This window comes from Anabas testudineus, chromosome 13 (assembly GCF_900324465.2).
Source record: "Anabas testudineus chromosome 13, fAnaTes1.2, whole genome shotgun sequence".
NCBI classification, from domain to species: domain Eukaryota; kingdom Metazoa; phylum Chordata; class Actinopteri; order Anabantiformes; family Anabantidae; genus Anabas; species Anabas testudineus.
The window spans coordinates 10,591,836-10,612,469 of NC_046622.1; the positions used below are offsets into that span (position 1 = coordinate 10,591,836).

Here is a 20,634-nt window from a genome sequence, read left to right on the forward strand (position 1 = left end):
GTGCTTTATAAATAAAGTTGACTTGACTTGACTAAACTGCCTTGAACAGGTTCACAAGTTCACAATCCCGGGACATTTGATTGGGTCATCACATCGTCTGTACAGAAAATGAACCACTATGCCACTCTCCATGCTAAGGGCCAATGCAGTCAAAATTACATATGTCGGCCCATCAGGAAACCAAAGCCAAATTACCAGTCCCGATGGAGAGGGTGACACAAAGTTTGCAAAAGTCCAAGGATAACCAGTGAGCTTCGGACACCCATAGAAAACATCAGATTGGAATTTTCCACAGTGTAACTTCCACAGTAATCCACAGTATTAAATTTCGCCTATACAAAACCAGGTCTTCACAGCACTAAATCCATTTTCATAGATAAAAAGTACTACATACTAATCATAACCTGCACTACTTGTTACTGCAGAGATTATGTGTAGTGAGATGGCAGTCAAAATAATACTACAGCAAGTTTACACAGTATTTAACTCTACCACAACAAAATGATTGATATTACCACATTAGTTAACTAATGATCGTGTAATGAGTTATCAAGAAAAATGTAGTAGTACATGTTTGATAATAAGTTGACAAGTACAACTGCAGGAAGAAAACTTTAATTTAAACAGCTCCAGTTTAAGAAACTATACAATTTCTAGCAAATGAAGAAAGCTGCTATTTAGATAACCAAAATATAATGCTAATCTAAACATTGCTAAGGTTTTTAGCAACATCTCCATTTAAAAGAAATAATTAAAAAGTACTGGTTTTGTAGACAGAAACTGACTGCTTCATATCAGGCTAATTTAAATGTTAGCATTAATTAAGCTAACCTAAGCTAATTGCCGTGAGAATATTATATGTTTACATTTAGGTTGTGTTGACAATATTATACAGCTATTAAGTTTAGAAAATTATTAGGATGGCATGTTGAATTTCTTTCCTAAGTCATAAATTATACAGTTTGCTACAAAGATTTCATGCTAACCCTTACCTTTTTAACATATAGGAGCCTCCTAACCTCCTCTGTTCTGATTGGCTCTTTGTGAGGCAGCAAGAACAATTAACCAATCAACAAACATCTGTTACAGGTGCCAGGAAATGGCGCCACAGCAGTTTATTTTATTCCTGGAAAAAAAATAACGGAGATGGGAATGTTATTATTTACTATGTTTATACTATATTTCGCTAAAAGTAATTTTGGATGCAACAAGTTGCTATATTGTTGGTTAACAAAAGTTTAAAAGTAGTAAACTACATTTATTTAGCTCTTCATTATTTACAGGCCATAATTTGTTTTGTTTCCTGAGGTTTCAACGAGCTGAGAAGAGTTAGAAAAAAAGATTTAAACACTTAAACATATTGAGAATGTTGGCCAACTAAGACTTATAATATTTATAGCCTAGGTCCCGTGGTCTGATGAGTCCAGATTTACCCTGTGCCATAGTGATGGGCACATCACTTCACCTGCCTCTCTTCTTACCCTGATGCACCCATCATGCTTAGTGCCTAAAGTACAAGCCTGTGGGGGCAGTGCTATGATCTGGGGTTGCTGCAGTTGGTCAGGTCTAGGTTCAGCAGCGTTACGTGTCCAAAGATGAGGCCAGCTGCCTACCTGAATATACTGAATGACCAGGTTATTCCATCAATGGAATTTTTCTTCCCTGATGATACAGGCATATTCCAAGATGACAATGTCTGGCTCAAATTGTGAAAGAGTGGTTCAGGGAGCATGAAACATCATTTTCACACATGGATTGGCCACAACAGAGTGCAGACCTTCACTCTGTTGAGAATCTTTGGGATCTGCTGGAGAAGACTTTGCACAGTGGTTCGACTCTCCCATCACCAATACGAAAAAAGAATGGATCTTGGCGAAAAATAATGTGTCAATTATGGGTCATAAATAAATTAGAAAAGTGGCAAAAGCCTATCTGTGGACAGAAAACAGAGAGAAAATCCAAGAATGTAAAGTGTTTGAAAAAATAATGAAAAATGAAGCTGCTGTAGCTTAAGGCAAAGAATATCCAGTGCCAGGCACAGAACAGAACAGAGCACATACAAGATATAAGATTGAGTTATTGAAAGAGCATTAAAATAAGGTCTCTACATACATCTAGATTAAATTTAAAACAACCACATGACACACTCCTGTCAAGTCTACCTTTAACTAGTGATAAGTGGGCACTTTTAATAGCAACATAGTAGAGGATCACAGCAATAATTCAGCTGAAAGGCCAACTGTTAGGAGGCCAGAGGTAATCTTTACTTTTATAGGAGTGTTTTAAAGCAGGAAGAGTTACAAATGATTTCAGTCTGCAAAGGAAGTGCTCTACATTTCACCTGGCACGGCATTGTAGCTGTTCTGTGTAAAAAAAAAAAAATAATAATAATGTGTTGTTGAAGTAAGACCTTTTCCTGCTTTTAACATTACTAGATATCCAATCAGGGGGATGCAGACGTAGAATACAATAACAAAGACATGAATGCATGCATCTACATGACTCATTAGTATGTTTCTATTCTTATACTGCTTTTCAAGTTAAAAACTTGTAGTATATTGAAAATACTGTACAAATAGTAAAGCTTAGTAAAGATAAGTGGAGAGATGCAGAAAGTATTAAAAGATATCAACTTAAATGTAACCTATAATTATATACAGTAGTTTACTGTAAAAATACAAAATAATTACTGTATGGCTACAGCACAGATTGAAGTAATATTTTTAGAACATTTTCCTGTTTGTATACTGCTTTGCCTCAAATTTAAGTGTGTTTAAGATGCAATAAGCCACTTTACCTTATAAGCTCTAAGGCCACATTCAGTGGTTTTACATTAAGTCATAGTCTCATAATCCAGACATACTGTACAAAAAGGTGCAACAGCGCAAATCCCCAATAAGGAAGAAATAAAGACACACAAAAGGCACAGGCAGTCCAGTAAAAAAAGAAAACAAAATCTTTATTATTCTGTCTAGAAGAACAGGCTGTATTGATAGGAAGTGTTGGGGAAATATTGAAGAGATAAAAGCAGCTGAGGAATAGGGCGGAGTCAAATAGACCTGGGGTTGGGGTTAAAACCTGGATTTCTGTAGCTATGCCAGGGAACCCATTGGGTCCCAGGCAGGAAGTATAATGGGCTCTTGTTGCATCACGTCCAGGACATCAACTGGGAGAAACTTCTTGTCTACGACCACCTCATACACGTACTCAGAAAACCAGTCATCCGTCATTATCAGGTAACCTGCAGAGACACACAAGGGGGAAAAAAGCCAAACACCACATTAATTGCTTTAGGTTGTTCACAGTTTGATGATTTTAGTATTTTGTGTTGAATTAGCTTATTTGACTGATCTAAAGCAAAATACAGTATTTGCAAAACACATTTTAAGCAATGCTATGATCTGGAGCAGAATACTAGTTCTGCATTGGTTGTGTTTTAAAAAATATCTCAATCACTTACCTGTTTATAAAAAAAATAAAAACAATAATAATTAAGGAAAGTAGAAACTCCTTGGATGGTAGGATATTTCAAATGTAATAGATGAAAATAAAAAAGAGGGAAGGGGGTGTGCCTGAAGAAAAACAAGCAAAAAGAAAAAGAAGTCTTTTTTAAAGTTTTTTTTTTTTTTTCTGGCAAATTCTTATCTTGCAGTTTTGTTCCATTTAGTGAGCAAAAGTTTTCTGTATAGATGCTGTTGATAGATTGATTTCAGATTTCAGAAGCACTTCCAGCAGGCTTGAGTAAATAATTTTACAGAGTCCAGAAAATAACAAAACAAAAAAAAACAGTGAAACCTGTGGTATTTATGTTATTTCTATAGCTGTGTTCATATAATTAGCCTAGAATGCAGTCAGTTTTCTTTGAGTTAGGTTGTTTTCAATGTAGCCTAACTCTTCAGGCTACTAATAAAACCAAGAATTGTTTCTCATCTTTCACTATTAAAAGGTAAGAGGTGTTGCTCAGAATTCAATAAAATAGTTAAATAATTGTCTTAATTGGTTCTAATTGTCCTCTGTAATTATCATTAAACTCTTAATGCCATTGTTCCAAAATGTAGACAGTTGGAGGATGAGAAGGACCTCTGCCCCTTATAGTTCACGCTCTCTCCTGCAGTATAGTATGAATTCAACACTGCCTGTTTGTCTCTCTCTCACTTGGTGTGAGTGTGTAGTCATATAGTACAAGATGTCTTCTATAAAAATAACATCGATTCGATGTTATGTGAAATAAGAGCAGCTCAAATCTTCTTTTTCTCTGATGCCACCTCCCGCTCATGTCTTGCTCATGTCTCCCAGCCCCTCCCATTCTCATCTGCTCAGAAATGAGCAAACAAGGGCACCCCCCCACTGTCAAGTTGACTTATCGAAGACGTCAGGATAACCGCAAAAACGTGCCACAGTTAAAAACAATGTATCAAGGATAGCGTGCCAGTGTGTGTGTTGTGTATGCGTCTTCTCCCAAGTACGCAAATCTTAGATGGCACATTGCCTGGTTCTCACTGTTGTGTCCGTGTGTGTGTTGATGTGAGCTTCCTGGAACCTGCGCGTTGGGTGGCATGGTGCGGTGTGTGTATGTGCGTCTGTGTGAATGTTGGGTGTCATTATTTGTTTTTAGGGATAGGCTCACTGTCCTGTCTCAGAACAGATGTAGAAGAATGTGGGGAGGCCACCTTGCAAACCAGCTTCAGCAGCTATCCTCAACATGGACATTTTAAATTTTGCATAAACAAGCGAAAAGTACAACTGGACTAGAGAATCAGCAGACCAACTATTTATCTCAAAATACTCAACTTCTAAAATTTGCATAACAGTAATTAGTCTTTTACAATTGTTTATTTGCCCAAAATCAAACAACACTTACTGCAATGAAAAATAAATATTAGCATGAGCAGGAAGCTAAAGGTCAACAGTAGGTAAAAAGAGTGGTTCAGAAACTGTAGTCATCCCTTGTAGTCTGATATCAGTTGGGGCTCAACTCTAAATTTGGAGAAACTTTATTTACTATGATTTAGGCTTGATCCCTGCAAAATCAATCTGTGAAACTACTCCGACACTTTTGAGAAGGAGGTGTGGTACATTCTTACAGAAATAAAATGTGTGAAAATGTATTTATTTTTCGAACATAATAGACGAGCAACAGTACAAGCCCCATTACTGGGGGGAAAACCACAGAAAAGGCATTCATTTCATGGGAAATGAAAGGCAACCTTTAAATCAGGTGAATGGACAGATATGAGTGGTTTGGGTACAAAATAATGGCATTGGATTAGAAAAATATTTAAAACCTAATGAAGCTTCTCTTCTCTAGAATCTGTTACCAAAAAAAATCCTTCTATCCACAACAACATTGTCTTGTATTTATTTAGCAATAAAATCACACTGCTTGAACATAGTTTCTCTCTCTCCCTGTCAAACTCACTCAGAGCTCAAACAGAGCTCATGACAATTGTTAAGGAGTCAACTTGAGGCAAATGTCTTATCAAATTAAAAATAACAGCAGCTGTGTGAGGGGTTACTAAAGGAGACCACAGAACGTTAACCCCTTCGTGAGAACCGCCTTTATTTAAAAAAAATACCACATTAAAACTAATTTTAAAAAGCTTGGAAAGACACTTTAAATCTTATAAAACAATGCACCACAGCCATTACCTTTCAGAAATCTCTCTCTCATCTCGTCTTTATCTACTTTCCCTTGTTGTTCCATCTTTCTAACAGACTTTACCTAAACCTACCTTCCTACCTAATTTCTGGTTCATCTCTCTGCTGCATATTCTCCACTTGTTCTGCCTTTTACCCTGAGCTTTTGTCCTCAGACTACCAAGTGAACTCTACTTCTCAAACCTTTGTTTTTCAAAAATGGGATGGGCTGGGGGGCCGTGGCCTCCCCCATCTGCTGGTGTTTATGGAATAAGATACGCGTGAAATATATTCGATTTGACTGAGGGGTTTTCACATGTTTTCCCAACAGTCATTACGGTTTGTGGGTTCAAGCAAATATTGTGAGTTTGTGTGTGTCTTTCTGTGTGCATAATGTACTGTATGTGTGTGTTACCAGACGATGCATGACTGGCCTGAAATACTATAATTTGCAGTGGAATGTTCAAGTCCATAGATGGAGAAGAAAAGCAGAGATGGTGAGAGGAAGATGAGAAACAGAGATCAAAGGACAGAGGGAAAAACAACAGTAGACAGTAAAGTCTGGGGCAGTGGTGTCGAGTACCTGCTGTGATGTGGAGACTGTTGCATAAAGATAAATCAACCTTACTTTACAACAAACATCTACATTTTTCCTGGATGCACCAAATGACTTACTGGTAGTTTAACCAATACAAAGTTTGTTTGTGAAATTAAAGAATTAAAAAAAAAAAAAAAAAAAAAAAAAAAAAAAAAAAAAAAAGGGTAAATACCAAAAAACTTGTGTTTAAAAAAGTTCTGATTCTGCTTAACATCACTTTTAGGGTGACTGTGACCTGGATAACTGAGGAACTTTACAGACACTCACTAAAGAAAAGTAAATTCACCCACAGTCTTTGCATATGTAGACTGAAAACTGAACTGGTATCAAACAAGACTGAATCAAAATGCAACAGGTCCGTCAGTTATCTCAGCAAAACAATAGTTTTGAACTATTCCTGTGTTGAGTGAGTGTTAGCAAGCTCATAAAAACTGAGGATAAAATTACTTAGCTAAGGCATGCGGAGGAATTTTTGTTACAGCCTTAAGAATTAGTTTGTTCTGTAACTGTGCTTATGCAACTTGGCCCAGAGACACCGAGCTGAAAAAACAAACTAGAGGCACTGTGCTTGCCTGTCTTTTTGAAACAGGACATAGCCAATTACAAGTTCATAAAGCAGCATCACAGGGGAACCTCTTAGTTTAATCCTGTTCTTATTTTGACTGGCACACACAGGAAGATGATAGTTTATCATGAGACACCATCATGTGAGAAAGATGTGAAAACAGCAATTGTGAGACCACAGCATGATCAGGTCAGGTGATCCAAGTATTATTTTTTGTGGTTTCAGTCAATAATCAGATTTTAAATATTGTATTTCTGGGAAATCATTAATTTAATAAAAGCAATTGATAAATAACCTCAAAGTGCAGTTATAAGTTACCTTTGTTTCCACGATCATCACCCCAGGAGTTTTCCACCCTCCACTTCTCATAACCTTCTTTCCCATCCTTAGAGATCAAGAGGCAGGAGATTGGGAGAAAAGACAGAGATGAAGAGATGAGAGAAATGAAAGTGTCTTGACAGCTGGGGCTATTTACAAGTGGGGAAATTGACAGCACTATAAAAAAACTACAGCCACCTAAAGCAACATAAACATGCAGCAAGACTTTAATGCAATAAACCCTGGGAAACTCATACATGTGTGTATGACTGTTGGTCCGTGTTTGCACGAGTTTACTGAATAGTGAAACATCTGTAGATTCCCTATGTTTCTGTGTGTGTACCTTGTCTGTGACAGCAGTGAGGATCATAGCGTGGGTCATGAGAGAGTCTCCGTATATAAGCCGCTCTGCCTTCGAAAGATTCTTCACTGAAACTCCAAACACGAGCTCATGGTTGAACCTGCACACAGACCCCGATACACACAGAAATAGCATTACACTTCAGAGGTTCGGTGTGTGTCCTTGATGTCAGTAAGAGAAAAGGCAAAAATATTCCAGTTTTCACAACACCATTATTTATTTTATATTCTAACAATGCTATACTATATTTCTGTTAGAACCAGGGAAAGATGAGCTATGACCTTAAAAGGCCAAAAACCAAAAAGTCTCCCACTTCTATTGGTTTTTAGCCTGACTTGAAATAAGACTTCATTAAGCCTCAGCCTCATCTCATCTTCTCTGCTGAAGATGAGCTTCAGGTACCAGACATTTGGCACCACATTGGTTTGGTTCAGTGAACATACTTAAGAATGGCGCCAGAAACCCAGACACAGATGCTGCTGCAACTGAGGATCAGAAACCTTTCCCCTGGGGAGAGACTGACACCTAATGAAGGCAGAAAAAGTCTGGTCCAGTCATGTGAGCTATGCCACAGACAGGATGGGGATCCAGCAATTCACTTGTAAAACAGAGTGTTGGGCTAATTGGTTTTGAACTGCTCAGCCTTCCCTCTCTCTGCACTATAATAAACGATACAATCAACTAATAAATGAATATGTTTTATTATGGATTACCACCTGTTTGTACACAAAGTTTAGATTTCTCTTAATCCATCGTTACAAACTGCTAAAACTTGCCTAAAACTGCTTCTGATCTACTCCTCTCACAACAAAGCTGCAAACTTTTATTAGCAAACCCCCAGTTGCTGCATTAGCTGAGACAGTGAAGATGACAAGGTGAAAGACTGGGTGGACAGCAACTAGAGAGTAAATGGCAGAGAGAAGTAGAAGTGAGAGAAGTGCAGTGGTTTGTAGTCTCATGGTAGCACAGGCTTGATTTTCAGAAATGGGTTGTTTTTCTAACAAATCTTGTTCAGAAAACACATCAGTCCTGAAGGATGCTGAAATATGAAGGCCATTGTCGTATTAAAAATTTTTACTGGATCCCTTAGCCTACATATTTCACAAAATAAACTAAATGTTAATTAATTATACTCACACATTCATGTCATTAATGCCCAGCTTGCTGTGGAAATGCTTCCCGACGTCACAGCCAAACCACACCGCCTAAGGGAAATTCACCAACGATAAGATTTTTTTTTTTTTTTTTTTTTTTTTCAAATGTACACACTTGTCCATATTTACACTAGTCTGAATGAACCAACCTCTCCTTCCTTGATTGATTCTGCTGCAGCCTTTTTAAGCAGCTGGATGGGCTGGTTGTTGTACAGGGTGCTTCGGCCTCCAACCATGTTACCCAGGAACTCAACACTGTATAGCTTCCCGTATGGGTTCTGGGGTCGAGGGTCATTCACAAGGCAGACCTGACGACGGAGAATTAGCATATAAGCGAGAGCGACCAACAGCTTTTTTTAATCAAGCTGTATTGCCTGATGTGTATTAGGGTTCACATACTTTGTCCTGAATGTTGTATAAGGGTTTGACGTGCTGCCTGTAAAACTCAAGCGGAGTGACCGGCCCCATGCGATGGAAGTTCTTGTCCTTGTCCCTGTACTCCCAGCAGATTGTCTCAGGAGGGCTGCCTAGACAAACACTAGCCACCCGAAATACCTGTACATCACACACACACACACACACACATTAAAAGACAATATATATCCATTAAAGAAAAACAAAGTAGTGTAGCATGTGCATTAAATGTTCAGGGACACCATACCATATTTTATTGTCCATACCTTATTAAAAACATGTGTTGTTATTGCTTGCCATGTCAGGACGTCACTACCAGTACTCTATTGTCTGTAGGGAGTTTAGATCCCCTGCTGATATTCTGAATATATCAGCATCAAACCCTCAAGGCATTCATCAGTGCTTGGGCTACTCTTCCGTACAGTTCCTCTTTTCAGTGCTATATAGTATTATATATCCCTCCAACTCTCCATTTGCACCCCTTTTCCCCTCTATTCCTCTGTGTCTTCCTGCAGTACTTGATATCAGACTATCAGAGTTCCTGTGGGCTATGACAAGTTGTTTGGACTGGGCCATCTGTCAATCTGGTTCTTCTCAACTGTGATGTAGTTATCTCAGGAATTTCCCTCTCTAGCAGTTCATTTCTCCCATCACCTGTTCTCGTCTGATCACATCAGATAAAAGGGACTTTGAAAGCAATATGCCACACAATCCATTGTCGGTGGTAGTTAAAAGAGTGACTAGTTAGTGACTGGAAAAGAGGTACAGGTACAGGAACAGGTACAATGAGGCTACAACACAGTTTGGACATTTCATCAATCATTAACAATTGCCGTTTCAACTATGGGTATCATGTCAACAAACATTTTCTGGTCTTATTTTACTCTGTACTTCTACTGGTTTGTGCATATAGAGTCATATTTTGTTTGGAAGAATATAAACACCCATGGTAGCAAATTCACATGCTCAGTCAACACTCAACTTTGTGAGGCTTCTGTTCACCAAAAAGATATCCAGACACATATACAATACACTAATACAAGTGCGATGTGCACAAATAACCCCCCATCACATCACAGAAAAGCATAAGGTCAACACCACATAAGTAGAGACACACACATGGCGAGTCAACAAAGGCATCTGTTCAACCCCTAACCCTCTGAGCCACCTTTCTGCTAATTCAGCTACTTTGTTTAGACTGTTCTGTGGGTGAGACAACATGCCAAGATGTCCTTCCCCTTGTCTGGTCTGTGTTTGCTCAGATGCCCTCAGCACCTTCACAAGACATCTCCGCCACCCCCTGACGCCGACACTTTTCTCTTCATTCCTTCTTTTTGACTCTTTCTTCCAAGAATAACTCTCACTTTACAATTCCTCTTTCACATGCTCCGAGACATATTGTAAACATATTCTTTAATGCCAGTTCAGCCTGGAGCTCACTCCCCCCCTCCCCGGTGAGGCAAATAAACTAGGTGTAAGGGAAAGCTGGGCTGACATGAAATGGGCCTCAGTTGGAGAATAAACAGCCACAGTGACACCAGAGCAGGATCAATATTGAAACACCTGCTGCTTCAATGACAATGGGGAAGCACAAAAAGGGTAAGAGGGATACATAGGAGGAAAAAATAACTGGTTGAAAGACCTGACAAAAACAGTTAAATGAAGAATAAAATAAATGTAGAAGGACAACGTAATGCAAGTGCCACATCACAGCACAGTTAAGGCTAATTCGTCTTTATTGTCAGATATATTTGATAATGTTATTGCAGTGCAATATTTCTCAGATAGAAAGTTTTATTATTATTTTTATTTTTTTATGATGTGCCCATTTTCTCAGTTTATTTAATTAGCTGACTCTTAGTTCTCACACGGACACAAACACACTTACTCAGTGCCTTGTGAGAGGAGTTATAGTATCAACAAACTGTAATGATGAATACTGATCGTACTTTCCAGTCAGCAAATTTATTTTGCTTTTATTTTCAAAACTGAAATTACTAATTTTATTAGTTCATGTTCACTCAGGGTCGACTTCCAGTTCTTCATCATAACCACAGGCGTTACTCATAAAATCTGCAGAATTTGACACATGTTTGGATTCTAACTTCAAAAGCAATCTCATTCATATCTTAATATCCTAAACAACTGAACTGTTAACAGGTTTCAGGATGTAGCTGTTGTAACTGAGTCTGATGAAGTTTGTTAAGAGGCAGCTTCAACTCATCAGTCTCTAGCATAAGGTCCACCTCAGGTCTGTGACATAGCGAGTTTGCGTGTCTTGCTATAAACAAAAACCTGACTGACTGCACGCTAGTGGGGCTAACCCCGGCTAAGGTTTGATAGCATCTGTGCTCTAGTGTTGATCAGATGGCATCCCTCTGTATCGTTTGTTTATTTGTTTTACAAATCATAAACAAATCACCTGCTGTTAGGACTGAGACTAACACATACAGTAAGCAGACCTAGCCCGTTACAGCAAACTCTACATACAGTATACCCTCTATGTACTCCAGTTTTAAGATTACGGTGATGCTATGCACCCCATGACCAGCCGTCGGCCCGTCCTGGAACGTCTGTGTGGTCCACAGGCAGAAGTGACACAGTAAAAACATTCCTGACTTACTGTACAGTACTTTCACTGTATGTGCAAGTTTTAAAGTTTTTCCTTCAACCAACTGGAAACCTAAAAATGTTGCTTGCACAAAACAAAAAATAAAGTAACAAAATATATCCCAAATTTAAGAGGTTTTAAATTTTAACACAAAAAAACAAAAACAGTCACTTTGTCCAAATTAAATACAAAAGTCTAAACAGATCTATGTAGGGAAGGGTACAGGTACCTGATGTACCTGAGGTTTGCACATTCACACCTCTGCAATCAGCACATTGTGGTTTACAAACTGCAGCAATGCACCTAGATCAATCATAAATCATCAAGTATAACAGAAACATGTATGCACACCAAAAATTTGCTTTCAGTATCTCATGTGGTGTGTTCAAGTGTTCAACTTCTAGCTTTTACTGCAGCTGTCCTCATAATGATATATGATGTATTATTATAATATATGTTAAAACTTATAAACTTAAAATATGACTTGTTACAAAAATATGTCTGCTGAAAAGGAAAAGAAAAAAAAAAAAAAAAAAAAAAAAAAAAAAGAAAAGAGATGGAGCTAGAGAAACCAAACGTAGTGGATTCAATTGGCTCTCACCCAGCAGATGCCTAGCTGAAGCAAAACATGCTACAAAATATACAATATTGCTACCCTGAAGTGAATTTAAAACTATTGTCTAGAAGCTGGACTTGTGAGTGTAAGCAAATGACACCATGCAAACAGTTTGGATAAAAATGAGCAAGGTTTTGATTAAACTTCCATGTTTTGTAAATATGCAACACATGTGGTCATTGTTAAATTCTAACAATAGTCAAAAGAAATTCAAGAAATATGAGTGGACAACTGGTAAGGTTATGTTTGCAGCCCCTAACAATGACACACATGCAGGAACCCACCCACATTGAACAACAAATTAACTGAGCCAATAGCCTGCAGCGGCCAGCCTCTGAGCTGTAGCCACAAAGCCGTTCTGTGAGTTGATGGCTGTCTCATAAATTAGACTTGTCTTAAGAATCACTCTCTAGAGCCAAGACCAGAGCTGCACATGGTGTTTCTGATTCCATGACGCAATGGAGCATGGAAAGGTTATAGTTGTGGCGTGAGGGATACCATCTGTGTGAGTTGCATGTGTGTGGAGTACTGCATGTGCACGTATGGTTACCTTTGTTTGTGTTTTGCCTGACACATCTGATTCAGCATGTAAGACAAAGACTAGCTTTGAAATCCTCTGTGCCTCAAAAATGTAGCATATGGATACTGTCATCCTATCAGTGTCCATGAAGAGAAACTGTCATAGTGCCTTGTTCACTCTTACTGCAGGTGAAAATTAAAATGGCTTAAGCTTCTATTGTCAAGGTTCATAGGTAAATGTGATGGTGTTTAGTTTTAATGAATGTGTGCATGCGCTGTATTAACAAAAAGAATAGATTCTTGACACGCAAAGGGATTAATTTAAATCAAGCACACCCCGCATACAGTAAGTGGAAGCAGAAACATTGACCCCGGTTGCCTGTCATGAGAGTGTGTTTCGGGCTGGTGTGATGAAGACCAGGGCACAATCACAGCAGCTACACAGGGAGGGTGGAGAGCATCACCAACATGCACACCAAAGCAGGTCTGACACAGCACTTTGATCCTGAGAAACACATGTGCACGCATAGATGAAAAGCCACACAAGCGTGTACAGGAAACACTAGTTTCCCACTTGTAGGAGTCCAAGAAAACCCAAAGATGTAAGCCTACAAACACACATGGCCAGCATGACGGCATGTCCGCAAACACAGTTCATCATGAGAACATGTACACATGAATAGCAATGAAGCGGTCTGTGAAATCATCTCTGTTAGTTTGTAAATCTAATCTACACAAACAGTTCCCAAAAGGTGCTCTGCCAAAAAAGGTCTCATAATACCACAATACTAATGCACACTAAAATTAGATCTCGACATACTCCACTGATCCTCATGAGGAAATTGTTGTTTGGACAGCTGCACATACAGTACATGAAGATGTTACCAAGTGGTTTTGGTATCTTGCCCACGGACCCCTCAACATGTGACCTTGAGGAACCAGGAGTCAAAGCACTGACCCTGCATTTTATGGATTACTGCTCTACCAATTATCCCAGGAGAAAAGGCAAAAACAATATTAGTAAAACATAAAAAACAAACATAAGCAGTAGGACCTAATAAAAGGCAGGAATTAATATATAAGTACAGAAAGTTAATGAACAAGCAAAAACTGGAATTTAAGCAAGACAGTGACCTCAAAGTCAACAAACACTCAGTCGTTGGCAAGATTTAAAGAAAGCAGGAGCAGACTGACAAACTTGCATACTGATCCCAACATACTTTTTTGAAATTTTAAGATGCAGGCACATTCGTCCATACACTGATCTGTCCCTAAACGAAACACTGAAACCCTGCAGTGGAGTCACCATTTTTGTGAAGCCATTCAATAACAGTTTCTCCATGGGGATCAAAAATTTTAGAATTATTTGCTTTTTAATATAACTAAAAAATGCTTAAGGTGAAGAATGATGCTGTTCAAAAACACTTTTCCTCTGGTTGTTCTTCTGACATGACCGAATCCTCTACCACTGTTGGCTGTGAGTGATGTTTCGCATAACAAACCACTTCCAGGTGGACAAACAGTTACAGTGAACACACTCTGCATTTTCAACTCTGACATGCTATGAAGCAGGAGCAGTTTTTGAAGTTACATAAACATATTTCTGTGTGGGTTAAATAGGGCTGGAAACCCATTGGGTCAGTGTGTAATACAAGCGACTGTTTAAACAAGCAACCAGCCTGCAGCACAATGCAATCACGCAGCTGACAACAAATGCTGCTCAACCAGACCCCTGTGCAGCGCACAATGATCTCAATGAAGAGCTGATTGACTGACTGGTCCCTCCTGCATTCACACTCACAGACAGACGCACAGGAAGTGTTAATAAAGGCTCATCTGACACACAACATTACCCATGCGAGCCACAAAAGCACACACTGTATCAAATGTAGTTCATTGTACACACGTTACATTACAGTGTATTGTGAAAGAGTGTGTTTACATGTACACCTTTCGTGTAAGAGTGCTAGTGCTAACTGCACAGTGTGAGATGTTATGTGAAACTGTTCTATAAACACACAAATTTACATTTGTTCACTCACATGTGCACATAAATATGGGCATCAAAAATCTCACACTATTATCTGTGCACCATAAACAGTATGCACCTTATAAGGCCATAAGATATACTGTCTTAAGACAAAACTGTTTAAATGCAAAAATTATAAGGACAAAAAAACATTCTGTGGGTTTTGTTATTAAAAACATCAGGCATGTCACTGTTATTTAAGAGGAGTTACTATATCTGGATTGTTTAGTACTGTTTGTGTTGTTTTCTGTTTTCTGTAAGACCTGAAGTATTCCTTTTGATTACTTTGAAAATCCAAAAGTAACAGTGTACTACTGATACTGTTTATATAGTTTTGAAAATGTAACTGTATTTTTTTTGGGACCAACAATTTCAGTTTAATTCATATTAAGTTTTAAATATAGGCTTTATACAGACTGACATCACTTCACTCAGAATAGACAGTTCACCTAAAATAACTATTATTTAACAGCTCCCTCTACTGGTAAAATTAAAACAGTGTTACAAAGTTACACTAGATGTATGCTGAAAACTAGCAACTTATGCTTCACTACAATCCACTTGTTTTTGTGCTGAGGGACCTCATGTGTGCCTCTCTGACCATCGTTTGGAGCGCTACAGAAAAAGATAATTTCATGTAAAAATAAATATGAAAAATTTGAGTAGAAATACATTACAATACATTAGCAAAAACTTCATTCTGTTATCCATAACATCTTATCTATCTCAAATGCCTACAACAGAGAGGAATTTAATTAATTCCCTAGTTCCTCTATTTAAACAGGGTTCCTTAAAAAACACTCTCTCTTGAGGCATAAATGCCACACTCAAAGTTTTACTTTTCAAGAAACAGCCAGGTGTGCTTTCTCAGTCTCACCTCCTCTATCATGGTGTCCATGGCATCAGACAGTTCAGCTTTAGTGGCATCACTAGCCACCATGTTCCTTAGTCTTAGGCAGTATTCTCTCAGCTGTAACACAGTGAGACAAAAAGTGAGCACTGGCTAGGCGAGTTTAATTGAATTAAAGTGAAGGCAATGTGTAAATGCACCTTATGATTGAGGATGTCATTCATTCTGCGTGAGGCCTCTGAGCTGTGTGATTCTGGAAAGCATTTCTTTGGAATGACGCCATACTTTTCTGAAGACAACATAGCACAAAACATCAATCAGTGGAGGCTGTGTCTCAGGAGGGAGGTAGCACAGTCCTCCACCAATCGTGGGATCAGTGGTTCGATTCACAAGTCCTCCTGTCTCATGTTGAAGTGGCTTTGGGAAAGATACTGAACCGCAGGTTGCCCCCAGTGAGTCAGGTCAGCTGCATGCCAGCTCTGCCATCAGTGTGTGTGTGCTTTTGTGTGCAAATGGGTAAATGAGAAGCAGTGTAAAAGCACTTTGAGTGCCGGTTAGGTAGAAAAGCGCTATATAACTGCAGAATGTTAAAATGAATTTAAACATGTTCATATTACCTATTCAGAGTCAAGTTATATACTGTACGATTTTATTTACCGCAATAATTAAATACCTTTATAATAAAGTAAATTGTTTAACATGAACTTATGTTATAATGTTAGCTAAAATTAAGAGAACTGACCAATGAGGTTAACCAGCATATCCCACTGTCCTCCATCATTGGTTGGATTGGAGAGCAGGAACTGAACCAGGCGTCCATCCACTGGTTCCTTCCTCTGAGCTGTCTCCACACAGGCATTAAGGAAGTAAAAGCAACGCTCAACCTGTGAAAACGAGAACAAGTGTGGTGAGTAAATACAAGGAGAATAAACCGAGAGAGATTCTATGATCTAATGACAGCTACATTATTACAGACTGTCTACTGAAGACCTGCAGATTTGAGTTAGACTTCAGTCACAAATTGAGGATGTGAGACTGTGACTCTTCAATCTCATTTCATTTTAACCCAAAAACACCCAGGACACAAACACAAACCATAAAACCACCGACTTGGAATCTGCAGCTATGCATCAAAACAACATTAACACAGCTTTATTATCTAGTTGTTTATGTATTTAAATGTTTAAATTAAATTTATACAGACAGACAGTGTTAGATGACATAAGATTTTACTCTACACTTCTGGTGTAATGTAATAATCAAGGAACTGAGGGGTCTACTGCCTTGTTTGGGCTAAATAATACAATTAACGTTAGCTCCTATGATTGCATTGTGAGTAAAGCACCAAACTGTCTAAACATGTGGAAAGAAAAGACACAAGGCTAGTGAGGAAAATATACACAGAGAGATAAAAACATTTAGTGAGGTGTCACTGTGACATCAGCACTGGTCGGCCACTGATCACAACAGACAAAAGAGGGTTTTAGCTGGACAATGACTGTATAGTAGTAGGGTGCTGCACAATTACACAATAAATGCACACGTGTGCACACAAACATATGGTGTCCTAACTGCAAAACAAGAAAAACATCAATCTACCAGTATGTTGCAACAGTTAGAACTAAAAACTGAAAAAGGAAATAAAGACAATGTGCGGACAAAAAAAAACAAAACAAACAACAACAAAAAAAAAATACTGGACAAAAAGGTAATATAAATAATACTGTATAAATACCACAACAAGATCATGATGAGTGAAAAAGTACACTGATAAAATAAGTTCCAACTTACCTTGTCCCAGAAAAAGAGATAGGACTGACTAAACTCAAACTCCTCTATGTTAAACTTCTTCATGAAGGGAAGTCGCATGACGTTGAGGCACGAGAAGATCCAACATCTCCCTTATGATTAAAAGTAGACAAAGACATAATTTGAGAAATATGCAGGTTGGCAAGACTTAATGTGTTCACAAGCACAAAGGCAGCTTTGCAGATTCACCATCACTACTAAGCCTGAAAGACCTGAAATCTCAGACTTGTTCATGAATTGCTTCAATGAACAACAAACATGTCTGTACCTGTAGGAATTTATAGCACTCAATTTGAATTGTTAGTTTAATAGTCATACTGTAATAACTCCAAGGAAGCTAATAAATTCATGTGGATGTCTTACAAAGTGTGCTGTGAGTTTTTATATAGATATACAAGTTGGATAGCCTGTTTTAAAAATAGATGCCCATCTCTGCAGGTTTTATTTCATACCATAAGTAAAAAAGTGAAAGTTAGAATATGTATAATAATAATAATAATGTCTAAATATCAATTCAAAGTCTGTTACGTCAAAATTGACTTTAATTTGTATTACTGCACTACATTATGTCCTACCTGAGTTTTTCTGGTTGGTGATAGGCTTGCCCTCTGTGGGGATAGAGTGCTGGAAGATGTGCACAGTATCCTGGACAGTCTGCCGATGAAGACAAACCTCCAACGGGTCAATGCAGGTTGATACATTCTGGGCCAACAGGTAGCGTGGCTCGGCCCGCAGCCGCTTAAGAAAAGTGACTATCTTCTCCTGACTCAGCCCTAGAAGAGTAAGAAGGGAGAGGTCAGGATAAAGCGAAGAAGAAAACTGAAAGAGTAGGAATAGTACAATGAAAGCAAGCACCAATAGTAAACTTGTAATAGGAAGGCAGTCAGATGTCTAAACCTTAAAACAGGTATTTCCTAGTGTCTTATCTGTGCACTTTAGACATACACACTTGCCACTTAAGATCTAATTTATGAGCACTTGTACACTCAGATGTCACAATAATGCCTGGAAAATACAAAGATCAATACTCATAAACCAGCAGCACACCCTCTACATACTATGACTGTCTGCTTCACCCTTTCAATTCACCAGCCATAAAGATATTACTGTGGAGAAGAACAATTTAAGGATACAGGACACAATTACAATCATACTCCAGCAAAGGATATGTAATAAGGGATACACTTGGAAAAGACGGATCATGGCAGAAAATTGGGAAGAAATCAAGAATGCTTTCTAGTAGTACTAAACAGTAAGTGGCCCTAGGGAGATGAGAGCGGGTATAACTCATCTGGCTCCATCTCTAAGGGGAAAACACTAGAAAGTCTAGTCCGACTGGATGGAAGAAGGATGGGGAACACATACTGACAGAATCAAACTGGCACTGTTGTGTAGTTTGTAATTCAGTCAAATAACAGTGCAGAGCAATTAAACATTGAGAGGGGCATTGCCTAGTCATGCATGATGCCTCGAGTTCGACCGGTCTCTCTCAGCTACATTGTTATTTTCCATCTACACAAAGCTGAAATGCAGAGACTGCTGCAGATTAGGATAGTGTCAAACTTCATAAACTGTCATACTCATGTTGTCAGAAAACAAGCAGAGGGCTAGCGAGCCTAAGGCACAAAATAATTTCAGTGTATGTCTCCATGGGGTTCGTATCAACATTTTGACACTGATTAGTATGGATGGATGGATGGATAATGGAGTCAAAAACACAGAAGATGAGTGTTCAATCTGCAATAGCAAATTAGCAGACAGCAGCTTACACAAACACAGCAAGAACAGTTTTTAAAAGGGTCAGTGAACTAGTTGGTCAGCCTGTTATTCAACAAATGAAGGCATGAATGATGAGAGCAGATCATGGTGGTTTTCCAAAGGGAAGGGCCAAACACAGACAGTCTCTGTGACTTGCAAATTTACACACAACTGGTTATACAACTTTACTGTATACAACAGGCTTTATATTAACGTTAGCGAAGCACATTACTGGTCCATGTGCAAAGTGTGGAAGTGTAGTTGGCATGAATCCTGATAACAGTCAAGGCTCAGCTGAGTTCACACCACACTGTAAAACCAAAGTCCATGCTTATTAGTCCATGCTTTAAACCTTAAAAATGAAAAACATTACAGGAGACGACAGGTCTTACAACAACAATATGAGCAAAGCCTGCGAAAAAAGGTGCAGCGAAACCTGGGGTTAACTACAATGAATCCAAAATTAACCCCATTCAGCTGAATCGGCTAGCTGACGATGAACTTATATGCACGTTTACCCAACATAAAAGTGGCATAACATAGGCGAAATTGCTCTATTTTGGAGCCAAAACTTTCCTAACCAAAACCCCACTTAAACAAACCACTTGCACTTTAAAGAGTTTGACAGCTTCTGGTATTTCAGACTCCATTCTTTAACCGGGTAGCTAACGCTAAACATGCTAACATTTCCAGCTCCTGGAGCTGTCAATAGCCTTTAACCAAAGACTTAGAGTGTGTCCACTGTTGTTGTCTACGGTTTGGTTTTCGGTACCCTGCAGACAATTTAGGGTCATGTCCTGTCAACCCAGCAGAGAAAACGACGACAAAGTCATGCTAGCATGCTAACGCAATGAATGCTACGTTAGCCTGTTAGCTCCCTCCAGCTGTCAAAACAAGCTGCTCTCGGGCTGCAGGCGACACAAACCACTGTGACCGAAACAGGATAAAGAGGCACTCAACTTACCAGTTTCCATGTTGCCGGAGAGCTTGATGAGCGCAATGTGTTTTCCTAGAAAGTCACCGGCTCTTTGTTTATCTCATTCACGGACAGTCGGTGTGATCACAGGGTGCGCTCGTTTATGAATTCGCGATCGGTACTTGACACGGAAGCTGGGCGGAGTTAGTTATCTATTCACGAAGCACCGCTCCCCGCTTTCAAACACAAATCCTTTATGAGACTCATTAGGTGATGTGGGATGATGATAGAGCTGCACCATAGCAGAAGTTTTTTTTTATATGTTATGCTATGACGGAACCATTATTTTAAACGTTCCTTAAAGGTTACATTAGCTTTTGAAAGCTTTAGGACAGATCACGGTTTTAGGTCATAAACACCACGTGTTCTTCAAACCACTTCCCTAAACTTAAGTTAAATAGACATAATAAGCCTGGTTG

The 20,634-nt window shown here is 38.7% G+C and overlaps 1 protein-coding gene across 1 annotated transcript; it reads right to left on the reverse strand.

Moving 5' to 3' along the window:
* Positions 1 to 2,933: 2,933 nt before the first annotated feature.
* Positions 2,934 to 20,346, reverse strand: blmh (bleomycin hydrolase). The gene is made up of 12 exons (XM_026371533.1): positions 20,204 to 20,346; positions 18,057 to 18,254; positions 17,464 to 17,573; positions 16,415 to 16,556; positions 15,873 to 15,961; positions 15,700 to 15,792; positions 9,033 to 9,188; positions 8,783 to 8,941; positions 8,617 to 8,684; positions 7,462 to 7,579; positions 7,119 to 7,185; positions 2,934 to 3,241 (listed from the first exon to the last, which is right to left on the reverse strand). The coding sequence occupies exons 1-12, from the start codon at positions 20,211 to 20,213 to the stop codon at positions 3,093 to 3,095; spliced, it is 1,359 nt and encodes a 452-aa protein (XP_026227318.1). The 5' UTR covers positions 20,214 to 20,346; the 3' UTR covers positions 2,934 to 3,092.
* Positions 20,347 to 20,634: the final 288 nt, after the last annotated feature.